We start from the raw sequence: 24,225 nt of genomic DNA, 5'->3' as shown, positions 1-24,225 counted from the left end.
CTGGTTCAGTGAACTCTTTACCATCATCATTCCTTAAAATCATTTTGCCACGTACAGTTTTTTTCTTGCTTGCAGCATATTGAAAGAACTGTTTGGGATTCTCTTTTGCTTGCATAGCTAGTTTCCTTTCATAATCGGCTTTTGCTGTTTTTACCACACTCGTTACCCTTCTGGCCTGCACTTTATACCGTTCGTGTGCCTGCAGGTCACCCCTTTCTTTAAATTCCCTCCACAGTTGTTTCTTTTTTTGCAGCTCAAGCTTAATGGTGTTATTCATCCATTTAACCCCTACTTGGTTTACTATTCGGACCCTAGGTATACAATCAGCCATAACCTCCTGTAAATGCTCCTTGACCACTTCCCATGCTCTATCAACATCCAGTCCTTGCAGTTGTACATGCCATGGCACTGATCCAAGCAATCTCCTAAGCTTGTCAAACTTTCCAGCATGGTAATTCCACATATACCCTGTCTTAATGAAAAATTCCACACCTTTAGCTACCTCCCAGGTCAAGACCTTATGATCACTCTCACCAATAGGTGGCAACATGGTCATATTCATTAGTCAGATTGTGAGATGCTATTACCAGGTCAAGCACTCTCACACCCCTAATATTTTCAATTACATGCTGTCTCATATAGTTATCCCTTAATAATTGAATGAAATCTATTTCCTTCCTCACATGTGTCCTCTCCTCCTTCCAATCAATGTTACCATAGTTGAAATCCCCCATAATAATTACCCTCCTTCCACTCATTTCATCAATTTGTTTATGCATACTATCTCCACCATCTATTCCATCACCTGGTCTATAGCAGCACCCAACTGTATATTTTATTCTGCCAGTCTCAATCTCACACCAAATGGCCTCAAATGAGCTCCTTTCACTATCCTGCAATACAACTTCAATTCTCCTTGGCTGCAGTTCATCAGCTATCATCAATAACACCCCTCCCCCCATTTTATTCTCTCTGTCCCTCCTAAACACACTGTAACCTACACATTCTATCCCACTAACTATATCATCTTCCGTCAGCCATGTTTCACTTATGCCAGTAACCTGTGGCAAGGAAGAGCCAATGAAGGCCAAAAATTCTTCCTTCTTGTTCCTAATACTCTTGGCATTAGTATACATGAAATGCAGTGATCCCTTTGTCCCACCCCTATCTTGATGCGTTATTCTAAATGTCCCATTCCCATTTTTTGTCCTTAGTGCTGGCTCAGGTACATTATATACATTTTTACACTCAACTGTCTCACTGAAGTTTGCATATCCACCTCCCCCCCCTACTTGGTAGTTCTAGTTTCCCTGGTTCTGCACATCCATTTTCACTTCATTCAGCAACACTTTTTCCAGTCTCCGCACACCAAGTCCATTCAAATGCAGGCCATCTATCTTGTATAAGTCCTTTCGCCCATCAAACTCATTCCACACGTCCACGAATTCCACACCACACCATCTGCATAACCTGCGCATAATGTCATTTGCGATTATGGCCCCCCTTCTAAACTCCTCTCTGTCATACCGCGGCAACAGACTCACCATTTTAACTCTGTCACTATTTTCTTTCGCTACCTTTAACAATACTTTCAAGTCCTCTCTCATAAAAAGATTTATCACCTTTCAATTCATTCGTACCCGCCACAATTATTAATTCTTTCACCCTCTGTTTTTGCACTCTAATACTCTCACTTACAAATTTTGCACCCTTTAAGTACGATTTAGTTACACTCCCATCTATCACTCCTCTTAATAACGAGTCACCATAGAACACTCTTTCCTTCATTTCAGAAACTCTCCCACTCTTACGCTGTTTATTTACATTAGCCGAATCACTCTGGAAAGAGTTTTGCAGGTGCTCTAATTGCCGCTGCGCACAACCTAGCGATCTCACTTCCTACAAATAATTCCTCATTTTTTTTATCATTCAAACCATTTTCTCTTTCTGTATAGTTGCTCTCACTCTTAGATCAGCGCTCTCGTTGCCATCTTGTACATCGCCATTCCCTATCAATCCGCTATTTTCACTCTCATTCTGGCTTTCTTCAACCATAACTGTCTCACAACTTGACACATACTTCAACTCCTCACTTTGCTTACACTTTCTGCACATTCTCCCACCACTATCACTTTCAATCCAAACTCCAGCCTCATTCGGGAATGCATACATTCCACACACATCACATTGGACAAATTCTCTCACATTATAGTTTTTGAACATTAGCGTTGTATTTTTGGACGCCATTATCTTACATCGCATTGGCGCCATATTCAAATCTATGAAACGTATCGTTAAATACTGAATTAAATAACCGAATTCGCACCAAAATCACACATACACAACAAACTACCAAAATTAGACAATATTACGTTATGATTTTAACCTATATTCTAATTTTCATTCAAAATTATACTTAGCTTTCGGAAGCTCCCTGAAAATACGACCGACCGTCTGGCTCTCTAGCAACCAACTCCCATATGTTTTAAATATATATAAACATTTATTATATTATAACTAAATATTATTTTCACTTTAAAATTTCACTGAAGTCTCATAGTCTTCAGTGCTATAGACTAGGTTACAGAAATGAAGGTAATGCAAAATAGAATAGAACACTTAAAATTTAAAATGCACAATGATATGATAAATGTTGCTCTAATAGGAATTAAACACAGAAAAGATAATCATGTATATTTAAAAACATGAAATCCTAGACTTCAGCACTAAAGATGGCAACGAGATTTGGCTGAATCCTGAAAATATTTTTACAAGTTTAATCCATTTAATGTATATTCTGCAATAATTCTTTACCATACAAGAGTATTATGCAGAGAATCAAAATAAAATGTTTATATATATATACTCATATTATTTAATAATTTAAGAGAGTGATTATATTTAATTTTTGTTAAGTGATTTGTTATTTATTTACAAATATTTACAGTCTGCATCAATTAACATGGAAACAGCACAGAAGTTGAAATTTGTAACAAAAGAACTGCCACGGTATGCAATGATAGCATCGGCCATATTGCTTATTATTGGAGGTGGAATTGTCACCTTTGGTATTATATATGCCATCCGTTTTTTCAAGACACATGTAAGCATATATTTAATATAAAGTTACTTGAGAATTTATTTATTAGTAATTCAGTTTTTTTTTAAAGTGCAGTGATAAACAAATGCTTACCTAGTTGTCTCAGTGAATTGCATCTCCAATCAACAGGTTGTGGGTTTTAATTGCACTATGTCCGATATGTTATTTGTGAATGCCTTTTTAAATGGATGTCTTTGACTATTGGGAGGCTAATACCATACTGATTTGGAAAATTTAATGGCTTAAAAAAAGTCCCCTGTTTGGTTTGTAGAGAAGGAGATTTATAGCCTCCCTCGATGAGTCCTTGACTCATTGAGGGAGGCTATAAATCGCCCAAACCACCTGATATACCTTCCCCATACCCTACCTTTAGTATTAAGGTTTACAATGTTTTTTTTGTGAGAGGAGGGGGGGAATTCACACTAAAAAGAAGAGTAAATTCAGTGTTACTTTCTGAATAAGACAAAACTAAATAGTGTTTTGTGTGTGGGGGGGTGAATCGGTTCACACCAAGCTTAAATACCAGCAAAAGCACTATTTAAACAAAAAAAAAAACTTAATTTTACTTGATGACATTAAACATCCTGTACACTCTTGAGGGTACATGTCAGGATTACATTAAATACAAAACAATACATACATTGCTGATGTATATACTTAAAATAATATTCAGCCCTTTCCATTTTTGCTTGCATATCTTCTTTTTTTTTGGGATGCTTAAGGTCAAAGCTGTATAACTGAGAGGAGACCTCCACATAGCCTTTAAAAGAATGCAGAGAACTGACTAGAGCTTCTGACCTAATGTCCAATCCTCACCTTCTCATGGTGCACCCTGTTAGGTATCTACCTGGATACTGAATAAACGAGGATGGGCTGACAATTTGGGATTTAGCTGACCAAATTCTTTCTTATTGGCTTAAACCACAAATAAAATGATGGTACAACATGACAGAATTTCATGTCGGCTGGGGCATCACCTGGTTAACCCCCCCCCCCCCCCCCATTGTTTTCACCAGGGAACCGGGCAAACGGCAAAAAGTCAGCTACTGGAACAAATCCTAAAACATACCCCAGCTGAATATCGCCAGAGTTCAAGGTCAGTACTATCAACATAAGAATCCTGAATGGCAAAGAAATGGAGCTAGGAGAAGAATTGGATAAGTACCAGATTGACCTGATAGGGGTGACTGAAACAGAAAAGATAAAAACTGGCAGGATATTTCTAAGCAATAAATACAAAAATTCAGGCAATAACAATTAGGGAAAAAATGAGTAGCTATAGTATTTAACACTAAATACGAGGCTAATCTTCTTGAATGGCAGGCAATATTAAGTAGAATGATATGGACCAAATATCAGAATGGAAAACTGAAGAATGAGACGTATTTGTGCCTATGGTCCCACAGAAGGTAGAAGTGAGGATTTTTTTTTTTTTTTTTTTTTTTTTTTTTTTTTTTTTTTTTGAGGAAGTTGCTTTAGAGAAAGCAACTGACACAACGAAAAAAGGAAAAGTTGGTCCTTGTTGGAGATGATTGTCAGATACAGAATTTTGGGAAAATTTGGAGGGGAAAGAAAAGGGAATCAAGAGCACTTTGCTCAAAAGCTTCCATATAAAAGTTAGCAATGGGGGGGGGGGGGGGTAGTGGTGAGCCCATGGCCATACCTTCTTTTTGTAGGTAAAATTCATTTTGCCACACGAAGTAACCGGAACATAGTACGTGGATAAAGAGGACCGTAATGTTGGGCAGAAATTTGTTCTTGAAAAGGAATAGACAGCCCTAATTATCACCTAGCGAAGAAATTAGCATCAACACTCAAGGAGTTGGTAGGTCATTCCCCCTCCTATATAAAGAACACACAACACTTTATAAACAAAATTAAAAACATAACACTCAGCAAAGATGATTTATTAGTCAGTTTTCACAATTCTGCCCTTTTCACAAGTGTCACCACTTCACAACATTTCACGTTGTTTCTGTAGCTTACTGTGTGAAATGTAACTCAGCTTGTCTTTGTATATTTGTATATATTCCAGATGATGACCTTAATATGAAGGTCAAAACGTTGGGAAATTAAAATAGTTATTTATAACATGGTTGTAAAGTCCATAATTTCTAAAATGAATGCTGATCACCATGCAACACTACTGTTTTCGTCTTTCATCTTCTCTGGTGCATATGCCCTGATTATTGTTACGTGACCTATGCAAGTATACTTGAGAAACGGTTGAGAAGAATTGTGGAAGAAAAGTTTGGTGAAGAACAAGCTGGATTCAGGCCAAATAGAGGCTGTCAGGATCAGATCTTCACTTTATGACAAATAGTCGAGAAAGCATGGGAATATAACAAAGATCTGTATTTAAGTTTTGTCGATTTGGAAAAGGCATATGACAAGGTGCCAAGAGAGAAGCCTATTCAATATGCTACAGTTATACGGTGTCAATGGGGCATTATATCAAGCAATACTTAATCTTTATTTGAGTTGTAAGTCAGCAGTTAGAATTGAAGGAAGTACAGGAAGATAGTTTAATGTTAAATCTGGTGTGAGACAAGGATGTACATTATCCCCCTCTGTTATTCATTATCTATATGGATCACATTATGAAGGAAAGTGGTATTAAACATGATATCAAAATTGGAGATGTTAATGTCAGCTGTTTGCTTTATGCAGATGATGTTATACTTCTAAATAAATCTGCTACAAGTCTGCAAGATTCTTTGACTAAATTGAATAGCTGTTGTAATAGATATGGTATAAAGGTCAGCAATAAAAAGACAAAGACAATGAAAATAGGCAGAATCATTGAAAATGTCAACTGTGTTGTGAGTGGAGAACCTGTGGAACAAGTAGAACATTTCAGCTACTTAGGCACAATTTTTAGTGAAGATGGTAAATTCAATATAGAAATAGACAACAGAATCAGCAAAGCTGGTATAGTGGGAAATCAATTGAATAAATTCATATGTTATAAGACAGAAATTAGTCGGAACACTAAATTAGCTGTATACAAGACAGTGTTCAAACTTATGGATCCGAGAGCTGGGTCAGAAGTAAAACACTTGACCAAAGACTAGAAGCCGCAGATATGAGAGTCCTGAGAAAGATTATAGGCATGAACAGATGGCATTAATGGCAATATCATATTAAAAACAAGGATATTAGGAAAGAACTTGACATTGTCAGCATCCAGGAATGCGTTAGGAGAGCTAATCTCAGGTGGTATGGTCACTTAAACAGAATGGGCGAAGAAAGATTAGCAAAACAATTGTTCTCTGCCAGGTTGGCAGCAAAAAGTTGCCACCTATATCTTGGTCTTCCCAGAGGAAGACCAAGATTTAGGTGGATTGATACGGTACAAAGTGCCTTAGACGATAGAAATATAAGATCTGATAATGCTGGAGTCTTGACAAGTAACAAGACTGATTTGGAGGAAAATTGTAGATAGGAAGTTAGTAATGATGTAATTTTTTTTTTCATATAGTACTATCATATCCTGTACACCCCTTGATGGTACATGGCAGGAATTTGATGATGATGATGATTACATTGGCTTTGTTTAGTTGTTCATTAAGTTCCTTTTCTTTGTTTGCAATACTCTTTACATCCCAAGTTGCACTTTCATTATGTTCTTTTTTCCAGTTTTGTTTCCCTGATTAAATAAAACTGGTATGGGGGGAACCAGTTGAATAAATTTATTTGGAATAAGAAGTCAGACAAAAACACTTACAAACAGTATACAAAACAGTATTCTATCTAATTTTGAATCTGAGAGCTGGTTTAGAAATAACAATTGATTAAAGACTAGGACCACTGATATGAGAATTCTGAGAAAAATTACAGAACAGATGGCATTAATGGCAGAATCATATTAAAAATGAATGTTAGAAAGGACACTTGATATTATTGCTCTTGAAAAATGTATGAACAGAAGCTATTTAACGTGGGCAAGTTCACTTAAACAAAATGGGAGAGGAAAAGTTAGCAAAATACCAGAGGAAGACCAAGATAGAGTTCAATTGGATGCAATTAGAAGTGTCTGAAATTATCAAAATGTATGGTTGGACAATATTAGTCTTGATGAATAACAGATTAAGTACTGTGGCAACAAACTGAGATGGTATATATCGCCTATGATAGCTACTCGCAAAAAAACAGATTTAATTTTTTTGTTTGATAAGTTTCAAGGAACAGGATCCTACGTGGAAACAGGATGATAAATAATTCTATAAAGTTTTTTGCTGAGTTCAATACAGGAGGACTATCTATAGATGTGCAAACTGGTAGGGAAAAAATTGAAAAGAGAACTTAAGAAACTTGATGCAGTTGAAATTTTGTTACAAAAAAAAAAAGAGAGAAAAAATAAGTACATTGCTAATGCCAGAGGATTAATTTTAGATACATTTGCATTGTTAATGCAAGTATATCTAAAATTAATCCTCTGGCATTAGCAATTACTCTTTTTTTTTCTTTCTTTTTTTGTAACAAAATTTCAACTACATCAAGTTTCTTCAGTTCTCTTTTCAGTTAATTAACTGAAAATATTATCATTTTGAATGTATGAAAATTTATTACAAAAATAAACATCTAACTGTTAATGCATCAAGGACAATTTTTTTTTCTTCAATTACAGAAGAGAATACCAATCAATTAAGAAAATTTTTTAGCAGAGAAAACATGGAAAGGTATTTTGGGGTTTGGGGGATTAGGCTATTAAAGTTCTCTAAAATTCAAGATGATCCTGAAATTGACTTTAATGATCCTTTGCACTTGGAATTCTTTATTATGGATAGATAGTTATTAGCTTCCAAACATCTTGTGAATAGAAGAGGCACATTTTACTTTATTCCATAAGGCTCAACATATGAAGCAGTTTATATACTTGAAGAATGCTGGCACATAGTGCATGCAGTAATTCTGTAACTTTTTACAACTGTTCAAATTATTATTGGATATGGGGGATACCTAAATTTATCCTCCATGGAGCAATATTACTTTTTGTCAGTGCATTTATACCACTGTTATTGGACTTTTAACAATGGACTTTTATACAGTTTCAGAGTGAAGGGATAAGTCATATTGTACATTAATCAACATATCAAGTTTTCTATTTAAAAAAAAAAAAAAAAAAAAAAAGGAATTCAAAAAGCACTTTTTATGGTTCTGCTAGGCTACCATTATATATGTAACTTTATATATAACCATATATATAAACTCCTTTTGGAGTTTAATTTCAAGATATTTTGTTCAAATCAGAACAAAAATTAATAAATTTTTAATTGTTAAACAAGCAAAAAAAAATTCATTGGTTATTTTTTTTAACTGTTTTTGAAAATGTTCTAATTTTATCTTTTCTAATTGTTGTAGAAACATTCAAAGAAATATACTGCTGTACAAAAGGAGAAACCTGCAGAGAATATTTGTTTAGATGTTACGCCCAAATAGTCTTTCATATGATACTGAAAATCCTCTACTTAAATTTGTATATAAATATAAATTGTATAAAGTCTTTTCATACAGATTCAGTATACCTATGGAAAAACTGAAAAAAATCATTATTTTAAAAGATGGACATGGGGATCTTCCAAATAAATGTGCATCAGCAAGTATGCACATTTTGTATAAATAAATAAAAAATTGTATGATTAGATATCTAGTTATACATTTGTTTGTGATACATTTCTTGTACAGGTAATAATAGTACTAGTGAGGCTCTCTGCTTTTTTGTTTAGATATCTACAGTCATGTTATTAAGCTGTATAGATTTAAAAAAATTTTGGAAAAAGGACTAGTTTCTATACTGTACATTAAAAAAAATAATACGTATGGAGGAGCAAGAGACAACAAAAGCTGTATATTGTTAGTAGAATTGTTATTTTGGAAACATTTCTGTTTTGAAGAGCCAAAGAAATATTCTCATGCAGCTTGATGCTTCCATAATTATGCTCAGAAACTGTTTTTTTGCATGTGTTGGTAAATGTTATCCTTAATGTTTTCGTTTATTGGCTGATATTTTCAGATGTGTCGATTTTACTCTACTGTATTTGACTTTCAATTGCATAGTCCTTTTTATACAGATTCAGTATGCCTACTGTCATGTTTGTTAATCTAAAAATGTCAGTGTTAATGAAAAGTTGTTCAATATGTAATGTAACTTTATAGATTTTTGTTAAATCATTGATTTTTAGGGAATTTTACAAGACTGTTTCTGGAATGCTTTTATTCCAATTTGACAATAGTAAGTGCTTAAAATTGAAATTTTTAATTTTAAGTAACCAGACCTGTCATTCAACTTTGTCAAAATAAAATATTTTGCGTGCCATAGTTTATTATTATTTTGTAACTTTTCCCTGAAAATACTCTTATTTTATGATGAAGAAGGGTGTTTTTTTGTAAAAGGGGGACAGCTCATTAGTTACACAAAGGAAATCATGACCATAATATTAAAGGGTGTTATCAACTGAATATAAGTTAACTTGTTTTATACTGTGACAGTTTTTTCCTCATGGAACTTTTGGGTTTATGCCATGTAAACAAACTGGCCTGAGAATATTCATACAATGTGGACCAACAAACAGCTTGAGCTCAGGGCATTAATTGTGTGGTCTGAGGAATTGGGACTTGCAAACAAGGGAGAACTGCACAAAAAAAGTAGTATCTAGACTTAAGGGACTTGCTAAATTGAAAGGTATAAGAGTGATGAACCAGAACTACTTGGTGTGACTAGAAGACCACTCAGAGGATGAATATTTTTCCTCTTCAATACTGACAACCGACATTGCCATGACACATCATTTTAGCATCATATACCAAAGAAAGTTAACTCAGTAATAAAAGTAGTTTCATTGCTTGATATAAGATGACACTTTGGATATCAGCACTAATTTTCATTAATACATAATGAAAGAGGTAATAAAAGAACAAATAAATATTTTTCTTGGTAAATATTTAAAAACAAATGTTTTGTGAATAAGTATTGACTTCGTTAAAAAAAAACATTCTAAAAGGAGTAATTTTTCGGTTCTAAATTTATAAATAAATTTATAAATGTAATTAAACTTTCATTTAGGGCATGTGTGTGGCATTAGCAGATGTCATGACACATTTGTTTATCTAAGAATTTCAACTACTGAATAAACACACAACCTTCTCTTTTGAACTGTGTGTGTGTGTTATATATATATATATATATATATATATATAATGACTACTACTATTAACTCGGGGTTGGGATATGTTCATTTTTAATATTAACTGACTTAAAACCCGAGAATTATAACAAAATGAGATTTATTTGAAAACGCAACATGTTTCGTCAAGATTGACTTCATCAGGCATTAAGAACATAGAAAGATATTAAAAGACACTGAAAATAACACTGATTATAACTGTATAACTTTAGAGTGTCTCAATGTTATTTTTAGTGTCTTTTAATATCTTTCTATGTTCTTAATGCCTGATGAAGTCAATCTTGACGAAACATGTTGCGTTTTCAAATAAATCTCATTTTGTTATAATTCTCGGGTTTTAAGTCGGTTAATATTAAAAAATGAATATATATATATATATATATATATATATATATATATATATATATATATATATATATATACACACACACACACCTCCATAAACATGAAAATATATGGATGTACATAAATCACAGCTGTAGTAATGAGTAAATGAGCCGTCAGGACTAAGCAATGATAATTGCCTTTATTTACATTAAACATTCCATTGTTTGTCATTCTTTTTCTTTTATTTATATTTATTATTTTTTTTAAGTTAGAGCAGCAATTAGAAGAATTGTTTATGTACATGTTAACTTTTGCAAATTTTTCATATTCCAATGTTATTTACATATATTTTCACATATTACTTTCTCCTTTTTCGAAAACTGCATCTTTTACCATCAAAAATGTAAACCACTCGAAACATGGCAAGCTTTGGAAAAGCTTGCCATGTTTCGAGTGGTTTAATTACTGCACATTAATTACTGTACATAAACACTACACATGCATTTTTCACCAAGAAAGCAGCTTTTCATTATACAACATACATTAAATTCATAACATGCTTATGTAGCTCTAAATTGCCTTTGTGAATCGATCATCTAATCACATTTGTGTGATTAGCAGGGGTGGCTCATGCATAGGCACTGCAGAGCTGCAGTACCCCCAATTTTTCTCGATATATAAATATATTTATTAATTTATATTTGCTTGTAATAATATTTAATTTTTTCATCAACTATCCTATACAATTCTTTTATTTTTGTATAAAAAATAATAAAAAATCCCCCTTCTAGCACTCAGGAGGGTGAAGGATGCTAGCAACACTTTTTACCACAGTATCTTATTGCTAGTATTTGCTATGCGCGTCATAGTGAGATGCGAGCTTTAACGCGTAATGCACACTGTCCATCGCGCAGTTCCACTGTTGTATATATGCAGTCTGCGCCAGTAGTAGATTCGTAGTGCTTATCGTGTTTACTCTGTCTCTTTAAATATTTGGACATTACAATTAAAGACTTAACATTTGTTATAGTTTTTATTCTAGAACATTATTGGGGTTATAGTAATAGATTTTATTTTAAAGTAATTTTGAATTATACTAAACTGTATAATTTTATCAATAATAAACATTTCTTCATGAAACAAAACAAGAATATATATATTTTATTTTTAAGTAATTTTGAATTATACCAGACTGTATAATTTTATCAATAATAAACAATATTTTTTCATGTTTAATTAAAAAAAATTTTTTTATCATAATTTTGATATTTTATCCACACATGTATACACTGTACTTACAGTGTGTATGTATATTTCGAAAGTTGCAGCACCCCCACGATTTCAAGCCATGAGCCACCACTGGTGATTAGATTTAGATCATCTAATCACAATATGAGCATAAAATTTCTCTTCATATAAAATGAATATTTTTAGGATAGAGTATGAGAATTGAAACTTTTTCACCCAGCTACTTATCTGTCTTGTTATTGATATACTATTATATTTGTGCTTTCATATAACCATTTTTTTTATATAACATTTTTACTTATTTTCAGTCATTTTGTTCTCTTATAATTACTTGAAAAAAATTTGTTATAGTCCCAACAACCCAAACATGATAGTGCATTGATATAATAAGTCATTGAACAATTTATCTAGAATGTGTATATTTAAAAGATGCTGTTCTTTTTTAAAAACAGTTTCTTAAATTTGTTTCATTATCAAGTGAGAAAAGTCTATAGTAACTCATTTTGTAATTATCTGCCTTTTAGCTCTGAAAAGCAAGGTCTCTTAAAGTAGTCAAAATTACAAATTTTAATACTATAGTCTGTTCAAGATGTAATTGCCATTATCTCATACATTATTGTGCAAACACTTTACCATCACTTCTAGATTGTGTAAATATTTTGACTAAATCGCCAGTTAGTATTCATATCAAACATTGGACTTATAACGATAAGTTATTTCATTGTTTCCTTGTTGTATGGATAATGATATTGATAAGTGTTGATTCCATATTTTAGGTGATCTATTGTTGAATTTTTTAATAGATTAATAAAGATTAAGGAAATTATTCTGAATGTGAATTTCTTTTGTTTTGTGATAAAATTGGACACTGATAAGCAGTGATATGGATGCACATGCATGTGCTCACATTCTCCTTACTTTGTTTCTTTTTATTTATTACCTGCATTCAAGTGGCCCAAAATGCAACTTTGTGACCAGATTTTTAAGCTTTCAGTGCAATATTGTTGGTCATCTCAATGAAATGCAAAACATGGATTCTCTAAAATTAATTAAGAAATCGCAAATTTTGGAACTAGTTCTTAATTTTACCTCACAAAAATCCTTTTGTTTAAACAGTTTGTGTTCAGGCATAAACAAATCAAACACAAATCTGTGTAGTAGTGAGTACTACTACACAGTAATAATATTGATACAAATAGTGATATTTGTCTAAGAATGTGTAATGAATTTATTTTGTATATATTGTAATGATTTAACATGTCAGACTTTTTTTTTATATAAAATAAAAGTTGGGTAAAATATCTGAATATTGTGACAACTGGAATACATACAGCAGATTTTATCCATTATGTAAATTTTGTATCATATCACTGCTTTTTCTTTTTTGCTCAATAGTTTAATTTTTTTAAAATTTTATTTTATTCTGATGTGAAAATAATATATTGCACATTATTTCAAATATTCTTATGCATGTGAATGTTTTTAGTTCAAACATAAGCTGTTAAAATAGAGTAATTACTTTTTTCTGGTATACTTTTAACTACACTTGGTGGCTCATTTGTATAGTTGCAATTATTTTTGCTCAATAGAATAAAACTTTTATGGGAATAATTTACAAATTATTCCCATAATTTCTTTTTTTTTACTTAAATTGTTTCTCTCTTCCAAATACTGTATAAAAGGAATCATGTTATGTCATTAAAAAATTTATATATATATATATATATATTTGGGCATATGTACTCATTATATGGGACCAGTAATCATGATTGTTTATTTGTATGAGAAAATGAACAGAGTACATGGATGATATGCAGTAAATAACTTTTTGTGAATATTTTTTCATATTTTACAAAATAAATGTGTGAATTCATTTATAAATTGATTCATTAATTCAAATACTTCATAGTAATTTTTAATGGCTCACAAACACATGGTATTGTTCTGTTTGTGTGTAACTACATATGAATATATATAAACAATTTTGGGTTTGTGTTCATCCAGTTCGGACCCATCATGTGTGCAAAGATGTCTACATGTGTAAGGCATTAAAGAAGAATAGAGATCTGCAAGATGTCCAACTGTGTCAGGCAGACTGCAAACAAGAGTATACAAAAGAACATGCAGGTAGATTATTATGTCTGTACACAAATGCTAGGAGTATCCGAAACAAAGGGGGTAGAGTTTGTTGCTTAGTCAATATGTTGCGACCTCAGATTATAGGAATTAGTGAGACCTGGCTATCAGAATCAGACCTACTAACTGATATCGAGTGTCATTGTTACAGTATTTTTATGAAAGATAGGGTCGATAGGAGAGGAGGGGGGGCATGCTGCTAATGATATTGGATGACTTAACTTCAGAGTTGAGACCTATGAATGTAGTAATCCTACTAAATATTCCATGTGGCAGTGAATTTGAAGCCATCTGGTGTGAAGTGGAATCTAAGAAGACAAATTACATAGTGGGGTGTTGTTACAGATACAGATCTGGTGGATCGGTTGCTGGTGATGAAGAAATGCATCACCAAATAGAAAAGGCGAGTGCGAAAAGAGTAATCATAATGGGAGACTAATTATCCAAATATTGATTGGGTAGCAGTAGAATCACAAGAAGAATGAAAATGCATTTATTGAGCTGTTGCTGGACAACTTCCTCAAACAGCATGTGACAGAAGGAACTTGAGGTCAAAGAGTTAGATTTGATTATAGTGTCAGAGGGTGTTTCAGTTAGATGCAACTATTCTGCCTCCAGTTGGTGTCAGTTATGTGGTAATCACTTGGGAAGTGACTAAGTTTATGAATGTTCCATTCAGAAAAGGTTACATGCTGAACCTTTTCTGAATGGACAAAGCAGGAAATTATGACCAACTGAGGAGTATACTGAGTTCAGTGGAATGGGATCGGTTGCTGGGTGGAAAGAATATCAACAGTGCATGGGAAGCATTTAAACAATACTTATATTATGTGATATCAGAATGTGTTCTGAGAGTTCGAAGAATAAATAAATAGAGTAGGAGTCAAATGGATGTGTAATCTTATTAAACAAGAGACTCGTAAGAAAAGGACAATGTGGAAGGAATACTGTTTGCATAAGGATGTCCATTATTGCAGCAGGCTAGAATTCACAACTGTTGTACAGAAAGCAAACTATGAGCATGAAAAGAAACTGAGTGCTAAAGACAACCCACAAGAATTATATCAATATGCTGCAAGTAAATGAAAGAATAACTTCTGAATCCAGATGGCATGAGGGTTACAGATGCAGAAGAGGTTCACTTAATGAGTGCCCATTTTTGTTAAAAGCTATCAACTTGTGGTATGCAACATTGAGCTCACTGTTACCTCTTCACTAGATGCAGGTCTGAGGCCGAGGTATTAGAGTTGCACAAACTGAATAAGAATTCAGCAATAGGGACTGATGGAATATCAGCATGTGTGCTAAAAGAGTGTTCAGCTGAACTGGCCATTCCTTTGACCAGGATGTTAAATTTAATACGAATCTCAGAACAGGGAAGATTCTGCAGGAATGGAAGGAATGTATGGTAATTCCATTGCACAGGGTGGTGCACAGACCTTTGTATCCAACTATTGACTAATTAGTATCTCAGGTATGGTGGTGAAGATTTTGGAAAAATTGGTTATGGCCTGCATTCAGAAATGAGTTAACAATGAATATATCTACTTTGCAATTAACAACATGGGTTTACTAAGGGAAGGTCATGTTTTAGCAACTTGCTCACATTCTATAACAATATTACCATTGAACTAGACAAGGGGAATGGATACACCATGATACTTTTGGATTTTGCTAAGGCTTTTGACAGACTGCTGCATAAATTGAAGAAAATGGGTTTGGATTATACAATATTAGCATGGATAAGTGGATGGCTGACTGACAGATATCAAAAAGTGGTATATACAGGGAATCTGAGTCTGCAAGGTTTAAGGTAACCAGTGGTGTACAAGGATCAGTGCTTAGTCCACTGTTATTCAATCTGTACACTAATGATATTGGGAAGGATTTCACAAGTGACATGCAGTTATTTGCTAATGATGCAAAGATAGGGTAGGGTAGTCAGGAATGCTGTGATATGCACTCTTTGCAGAATGATTTGAATGGGCTGGAATTGTGTGCATGGGGAAAATGGGTGTCAGTTTAATGTAAGTAAATGTAAAGTCATTCACTTCGGCATGAATTAGATATCCAATGTCGTATTATGTTGGTGAGATTAGGCTAGAAGAAACTGAGGCTAGGATCTTGGAGTGTTAATAGATAGGAAGTTGAAGTTTATGGGCTATGTGGCAAAAATTGAAAATACAACTCAAAAGATAATTGCAATGCTGAAACGAATGTTCACATGTAAAGAAGAGGATGTTATTTTGCCTCTTTACAAGGCCTCGATAAGACCTCACTTGGACTATATATGCAGGTCTGGTCTCCTGGTTTCCTTTGTGATTCTGATATTGGAGAGAGTACAAAGGAGAGTTAAAAATGATTCAGGATTGTAGAATACTGATTATGAAGACATTAAGAATTTGTAGATTGCAGACACTAGTCTTTTACTTGTTGGCATAGGTTTGTTAAAGGTAGGCCGTGTTTTACAAACGTGTGTGTGCTATAATGTGACGAATGTATTGGACAAGGAAGATTCGCATACATTGATATACTTAGATTTTGTAAAGGCTTTTAGTAGATTTCCACACAAGTTAGTCACTAAACTGAAGCAGATGGTATAGAATGAGAGACTAGTGAGATGATAGGTGAATGGCTACCAGATAGGTATCAGCAAGTTGTGTATGGGGTGGAGGACACTGTCCCAAAAGCAGAAAGTCAGTAGTGGTGTGCTGCAGGGATCGCTTGGGGGACCACTTATTTAATTTGTGTATGTGTATATACACTGCTAAAAACAATTAGGGATATTTTAGTTTTTGTCGAATAATTATAAATTTCTGCAAATATAACTAGTGGACACTTTATATACATGAATAAATATTTCTTATATTTATACTTATAGATAGGAATGAGATTGTTTAAATAATCGATATTTATTACACATTTTAGCGTGAAATAATTTTAACAAGAATAGGCAAAAACGCTTTTGTTAATTTTTAATAGGGCGTATGGTCTCCATTAACAGCCAAAACAGTATTACAACTCGATTGCATGGACCACATAAGATGATCAGCAGTTCTTGTGGGATATTTCCCCACTCTTCCGTGAGAGCAATTTCGAGCTCATGAAGCGATCGTTTCGACAAGTCTTAACCAGGGGTGTAGTCGGGCCAGGGCGATGCCTGGTACTTTTTAAAAACTATCAAAATTTTTAATTCATTATAATGATGAGTTATTATGCATTTCCAGCTTTGGGTCAAAAAATAACAGCTTGCCGCTCTTGTCATTTTCGTTTCATTGGCCGTCGCAATAATAATAATGCCGCACTTCGTGCTCTGGATTTTCGTTTCCAAGATAGAGTCATGGCACTATTTTTTATTAGGACTACACTCCTGGTCTTAACATGATTTTGTACGCAGTTGCATGTTGTACATTGTTCATCAAATTCCTGACATGTACCATCAACGGGTGTAAGGATATGATAGTACTACATGAAAAAAATTACATCATTACTAACTTCCTATCTACAATTTTCCTCCAAATCAGTCTGTTACTTGTCAAGACTCCAACATTATCAGATCTTATATTTCTATCGTCTCAGGCACTTTGTACCGTATCAATCCACCTATATCTTGGTCTTCCTCTGAGTCGTTTTCCTGCCAACTTGACAGAGAACACTTGTTTTGCTAATTTTTCCTCGCCCATTCTGTTTAAGTGACCATACCACCTGAGATTAGCTCTGCTAACGCATTCCTGGATGCTAACAATGTCAAGTTCTTTCCTAATATTCTCGTTTTTAATATGATATTGCCATTGAGGCCATCTGTTCACGCCTCTAATCTTTCTCAGGACTCATATCTGCGGTCTCTAGTCAAAGAATCAGCTTTGTTGATTCTGTTGTCCATTTCCATATGTAATTTACCATCTTCACTAAAAATCGAGCCTAAGTAGCTGAAATGTTTTACTTGTTCTATAAGTTCTCCGTACACAACGCAGTTGACATTTTCAACGATTCTACCTATTTTCATTGTCTTTTTATTGCTGACTTTCATACCATATCTATTACAACAGTTATTCCATTTAGTCAGGGAATCTTGCAGACGTATGGCATCGTCGGCATAAAGCAAAGAACTGACATTAATATCTCCAAGTCTGATAGCATGTTTAATACCACTTTCCTTCATAATGTGATGCATATAGATAATAACATGGTATAATGTACATCCTCGTCTCACACCAGCTTTAACATTAAACCATCTTCCTGTACTTTAATTCTAATTGCTGACTTACAACTCAAATAAAGATTAAGTATTGCTTGATATAATTTCCCATTGACACTATATAACTGTAGTGTATTGAATAGGCTTCTCTCTTGGCACCTTGTCATATGCCTTTTCCAGACCGACAAAACTTAAATACAGATCTTTGTTATATTCCCATGCTTTCTTGACTATTTGTCGTAAAATGAAGATCTGATCCTGACAGCCTCTATTTGGCCTGAATCCCGCTTGTTCTTCACCAAGCTTTTCTTCCACAATTCTTCTCAACCGTTTCTCAAGTATACTTGCATAGATCTTGCCAGGAACACTCAATAGGGAAATACTTCTGTAATTCTCACATTGTTTTATTTCCCTTTTTATATATACGGGTACTATTAGAGCTGTACTCCAACATCAGGAATTCGTCCCTGTGTTTTTCCTTCACTGTCCAGGCCTTCTGAACTATGCAGTGCAGCCACTGTAAGACTTTTATACCATCATACTTCAGCATTTCAGGACGAATATCATCTGCTTCTGCTGCCTTTCCACATTTCAAGTCTTTGATGGCTTTTTCTACTTCAAGTATGGATATGTATTCCTGACTGCATGCCTGGTCAGTGTTTTTTTATCACTGTGCTGTCATCACTGCTTGTTTTATTTAGCAGTTTATCAAAGTAATTACTCCATATTTCAAGGATATCTTTTTCTCCCGTTTTCATGTCACCTTTATCATCTCTAACTCCTTTTACAGTACTTTCCTCCATTTCTAAGCTTCTTCAACAACCACCAGAATATTTTGCCACCTTCTTGATATTTATTTTCTATGTTCTTGCCAAAGTTCTCCCATGACTTTTGTTTAGCCAGTTTTACACGGTGTTCAGCTTTCTTACATTTTTCTGTAAGAGCACAAGCTGATATATTTGCCAGGAACTTCTGATATGCTTTCTTCTTTTCCTTTACTGCCTCTTTAACTTCCTGTGTCCACTGTGGAGTTCTGATTTTTCTATCCTTACAGATAACCTCACCACATGCCTCTCTGGCTGAATCAATCAGGGTTTTCTTCAAGGCTTGCCACTGAATCTCCAAGGTTTGGTTCCTGTTCTCAAACTCTTTTATTTATTTTTATTTTTTGCAATAATCTTTGTATTTTAGTCAACAGGTCACATCTGAGAGCTGCTCAACTTTTATTCGCTTTAAAATTTTCTTACATGTTTTTCTTTTCAAAATGAAATTCAGTTTTATCCTGCTCGAGACTAAATAGTGATCACTTCCAATTTCAAATCCTCTGTACACTCTGGTGTCCTGCACCAGGAAGAAAACATCACTATCAACAATAACATAGTCAGTGAGACTTTTCTTTTTCCTTGCATCTTTTCTCCATGTGAATTTGTGCACATTTTTATGTTGGAACATGGTGTTAGTAATAACCAGTCCATGTCCTGAGCAGAAATCCAACAACTATTTGCCATTATTATTAGCTTTGCTCTTTTCTCCAAATTTTCCCAAATTATTTTTGTATGTCTGACAATCATTTCCTACTCTGCTATTTAGATCCCCAACAAGGACCAACTTTTCCTTTTTCATTGTCAGCTGCTTTTTCTAAAGCAGCGAAACATTCCTTCACTTCTACCTTAGTAGAACCTTCTGTGGGACCACAGGCACAAATAAGTCTCATTGTCCAGTTCCCCATTCTCATATTTGCCCACATTACTCTACTTGAGACTGACTGCCATTCAAGAAGAATAGCCTCGTATTTTGTTTTGAATTCTATGGCTACTCCTTTTCCTTGATTGTTATTGCCTGAATATAACATTCTGTATTTATTGCTCAGAAAGATCTCACCAGTTTTTGTCTTTTTTGTTTCAGTCACCCCTATCATGTCCATCTGGTACTTATCTAATTCCTCAGCTAGCTCCATTTCTTTGCCATCAGGCTTCTTATGTTTATAGTGCCGATCTTTAACGCTGGTGATGTTACGTTGGGGGGGGGGGTATGCTTTCAGGTTTGTTCCAGTAGCTGACTTTTTGCTGTTTGCTCTGGTTTCCTGGAGAAAACAACGGGGACCTTGTGTAACCGGGCGACGCCCCAGCCGGCATGGAATTTTGTCATGTTGTACCATCATTTTGTATATTGGTTTAAGCCAATAAGAATACAATTTGGTTTGCTAAATCCCAAATTACCAGCCCATCCTCGTTTCTTTAGTATCCAGGTAGATACCCAACAGGGTGCACCACGGGAAGTGAGGATTGGACATTAGGTCAGAAGCCCTGGTCGGTTCTCCGCATTCCTTTAAAAGATATGTGGAGGTCTCCTCAGTTATACAGCTTTGACTCTTAAGCACCCCGTTGTACACTGTTGTATATTCAGAATATTTTTAAAAAATGTGTCACATTTGTAAATTATTTTTATAACTTTATAATTTACAAGAAAACCAATCAGAAAAAAAAAATCAGCTAACGCCTTTTTATTCCCGTATATACGGGAGTAGGCGAGGCCATTTAGCCCTATCTAACTTTTGGAGACTGAGTGGGCAGTTCAATCTCCACTGGTACCCAATCAGAGACAGATGGCCCAAGGCTATCACTAATTAAGCGGTACGCAGTGAAGAGAGACGGCTCAAATGTGCCGCCATCTCGTGGTCTCTAACCCTAACACAATATATTTAATGTCTGAAATAATGTGGGTTCTACGGTCGATTTTCTTGAGTTTACAGGACGAAAAACCCGAGTTTCCGGGAGGAAAAACCTGCTTGCCCATGCCAGAGATCGACTAACTCGGGAACCGGTCGAAAAAAGGCTTAGAAAAATTTCCTCTAGTCGCCGACTAGACTCAAAACCAAGATTTCCTTCGTGCGGCCTAGCGCGGTGGTGTGCAAACGCCACATCCACTGAGCTACACAAGAAAACCAAAACATACCTAATTGTTCTGAGCAGTGTATTAATGATACTGGGATAGGTTTAACTGGTGATTTACGGGTACAAATACAGGAACATCTAGAAAACATGGGCTTCAATATACTCTGTACTACTAGCAACTATTTTCCTTTAATTTTTCGTTTGTACAACCCTGTGGGAGTGGCGTTTGTGTCTAGTATAGTCTGTTCAAAGAAAGACCATTTTAAGTTCGATTCTAGTCGACGACCAGAGGAGCTTTTTCTAAGCCTTTCTTCATTAGTTACTAAGTTACGTGGTCTTTGGCAAAAGCAAGTAGAGTTTCCTCTCAGAAACTCAGATTTCAAATGCTGCAACTCAAGAAAAAACAAAACTGCAGAACGTGTGCTAATTGAAACAATTTATACGTGTTAGGGGTTTAGGACCAGAGTTAGTGGCAGTTGTCTGTCATAATCACTTCCCTGTCAGCCTAGAACTCACTATCAGTAACAAATGAGTGGAGCTACCCACCAATTTTCATAAAGTATGTTAAGCCAAATGAAGCTTGCCTTATTTTTTAAGCATTAAATTTGTTTATTTTATTTACGATGATTAAAATAAGGTCCTCTAATTTCCTTCATTCCGCAAAGCTATAACACTTTTAGCCTAAAGTTTGGAAATCGATTCACAGCAAGTCTATCATCGTCATAGACTTGTTCATCGATGATAAACAAGTCTATCTTGTTCTTCATCGCCAACAGCTATTCATTGTTATTGATGATTTTGAAGAGAGTAAGAGAGAAAACTTGTGTTCATAAACTCCAACTAATGTAGTATTAATGCTTGAAACACTGACCTGTATAATATAAAATAACAGATTTTTTTGAAGGTGGAAAACAGCTATCTACAGATTTTAAAAGTTACACACGGCTAAGGAAAATATTTTATATACTTAAATATACGGCTAGCATAAAATTATTTCTCCATAATGCGGAAATATGTTTATAAGTATAATGCAGTGATATTTTTCCAAACAGAGAGATCCCCATGTGAATTATCATACTAAATCATCTGCATTCTTCCTCTTTATGCAACAAAGAGTATGTCTGTTGAAAGGTTCAGGCATTACGGTTGGGAGGTGGGAGAGTCCGATATTTCTGCTACACTACTGATAAAGAGCTATTGTGCAAACCAGTGGCGCACTCAGGATTTAATCTTGGAGAGAGCCGAGTACTCAATTAATATTGGGGGGGGGGGGAGTTGAGTAGACGATTTGAAAATACACACTACGCATTGCTTACGACCTATGACTGAGCATCTGCAGTGATCGGCAATACATGATACCGTGATCTCTGGCCCAGTTCGGGCAAACAAAGTATTGCCCGAGCACTACTTGCGTTCACAACGGCCGTGATTCCCGAGAGCCAGAGGGTATTCCCACCTTATGTGACCACTAATTCATAAGTAGCATAGAAATAGAAGACTCGACAGAACATAAATAAAAAAAAAAGAATTTTAATTAGGAAAAGAGTTTTGGAAAATTTTCTAGTCTTTTTTCCTTTTTCTTTGGTGGGCAGTACTCCGTCAATGGTGCAAACTGGCAGGTGATCATAGTGATATTTACAGGCATAATACCCTTCTTGCTTTTTTTTTTTAAATTTTAATTTTTTGTAAGAATAATCGTATGAATAAGCAACATATGGACATATGACTAACCATATCCATTGCACATCTGACAGCTGTATATGATTCCTTGTCTAATAACGCTGATTTAAAAATTTTCCCACCATTCCGGAAGCAGACCATATTTCGGCTAAAGTTTTGAAAATCGATGCGCCGCCAGTTTCCATCTTTAGCTGTTAAGGATAATTGAACTCATGGCATTCGTTGTTGCTGGTTGAAAAATACACTGCTTGGAACGAAATCAACGGACGCTTCCCCCCCCCCCCTCCCCCCATGGTCAAGGTGCATTGTGCCATGTAACGATTCACGCATTTGTACCTACAATAAACTGGAGAAATATGATGCTCCCAAGTCAGTGATCCAGTGTCCATGTGAAATGGCTATGAGAAGGGAACTGACAGAGATTGAAAGAGGCGTTATGCTAGGATGGTATGTTACAGGCCTATCTGTTCGGCAAATTGGGCAGTTCCAGGTCAATAGTCATAGCATACAGAGACGGAAGCGTAGGGTGTCAACGTCAAGTGTTATCCACATAGGCCGGCCCATCATACTCACCGAACAGCACTGTAGAGTGCTATGAAGGAAAAAAATATAAAAACAGCCATTCTTCGGCCCACACGTTAAATTCGGAGTTCTAGGCATCGATTGGAACACGAATCTGCACAAAAAACCTTCAGAACCGAGGCTCACCACATGGGCTTCCATGGTAGGACTGCAATATGCAAGCCCCACATTATCCGAACTAATTTGCAGCGTCGTCTTCAGTGGTGCAAAGAAGATGTACAGTGGGACATGAAAGCTGTTATGGAGAGACGAATCACCCTCTACTGAGCAGATGGACGGGGGTGGTGGATACCCGGTAAACGTCTCATAAGAGACGGTGAACCTACATTCCAGAGACCGTCACACCTACATTGCACTCGACTTGCCTCCACACAGTCCTGATCTCAACCCTAATGAAAATCTGTGGGATGAACTGGAGTGTGTGTGTGTATGTGGGGGGGGGGGTGAGGTCAAGGGATAGTCCACCAAGGGATAGACTACAGGAAGAATGGTCTAAAATTCCCAATTATAACTATCGTGCGCTTGAAACGGTGAAATTATGCTCAGTAGGATTGCTGCAGTGATCGCAGCAAAAGGTGGTCCTACATCTTATTAAGGTGGGTGCCATGACTTTGTTCCTCACACTATGGTGTCCATTGACTTCTTTCCAAGCAGTGTATAATGGGCTCTACAATCTATTTTTCTGAGATGTAAGAGGTTAAAAACAAGAGCTCTTGGAAGGAAAACCCTACTAGCCAGTGCCAAAGGTCGACTTACTTTCAGAACCGACTGAAAAACAGTTCCTCTAGTTTAACAGTACTTCTGGCATTCTAGCATTATTGTAAAATAAACGTTGAAAATACGGCTACACAGGCACCCATAAACTGGCTCTTG

The 24,225-nt window shown here is 35.1% G+C and overlaps 1 protein-coding gene across 1 annotated transcript in view; it reads left to right on the top strand.

Annotated features, from left to right (window-relative positions):
• Positions 1 to 9,424, top strand: part of LOC150100010 (scavenger receptor class B member 1-like) — a 135,795-nt gene extending 126,371 nt beyond the window's left edge. The window contains exons 12-13 of the mRNA XM_090402579.1: positions 2,948 to 3,103; positions 8,465 to 9,424. Of these exons, the coding sequence (XP_090258705.1) occupies positions 2,948 to 3,103; positions 8,465 to 8,542 (234 nt within the window). The 3' untranslated portion in view covers positions 8,543 to 9,424. The remainder of the gene's footprint in view (positions 1 to 2,947; positions 3,104 to 8,464) is intronic.
• The last annotated feature ends 14,801 nt before the right edge of the window (positions 9,425 to 24,225 follow it).

Source organism: Typopeltis vanoorti, chromosome 13 (assembly GCF_054136105.1).
Source record: "Typopeltis vanoorti isolate ZY-2024b chromosome 13, IOZ_Tvanoo_1.0, whole genome shotgun sequence".
Classification (NCBI taxonomy): Eukaryota; Metazoa; Arthropoda; class Arachnida; order Uropygi; family Thelyphonidae; genus Typopeltis; species Typopeltis vanoorti.
Note: the sequence above shows the minus strand (reverse complement) of the source record. Positions and strands in the feature narration are given on the sequence as shown.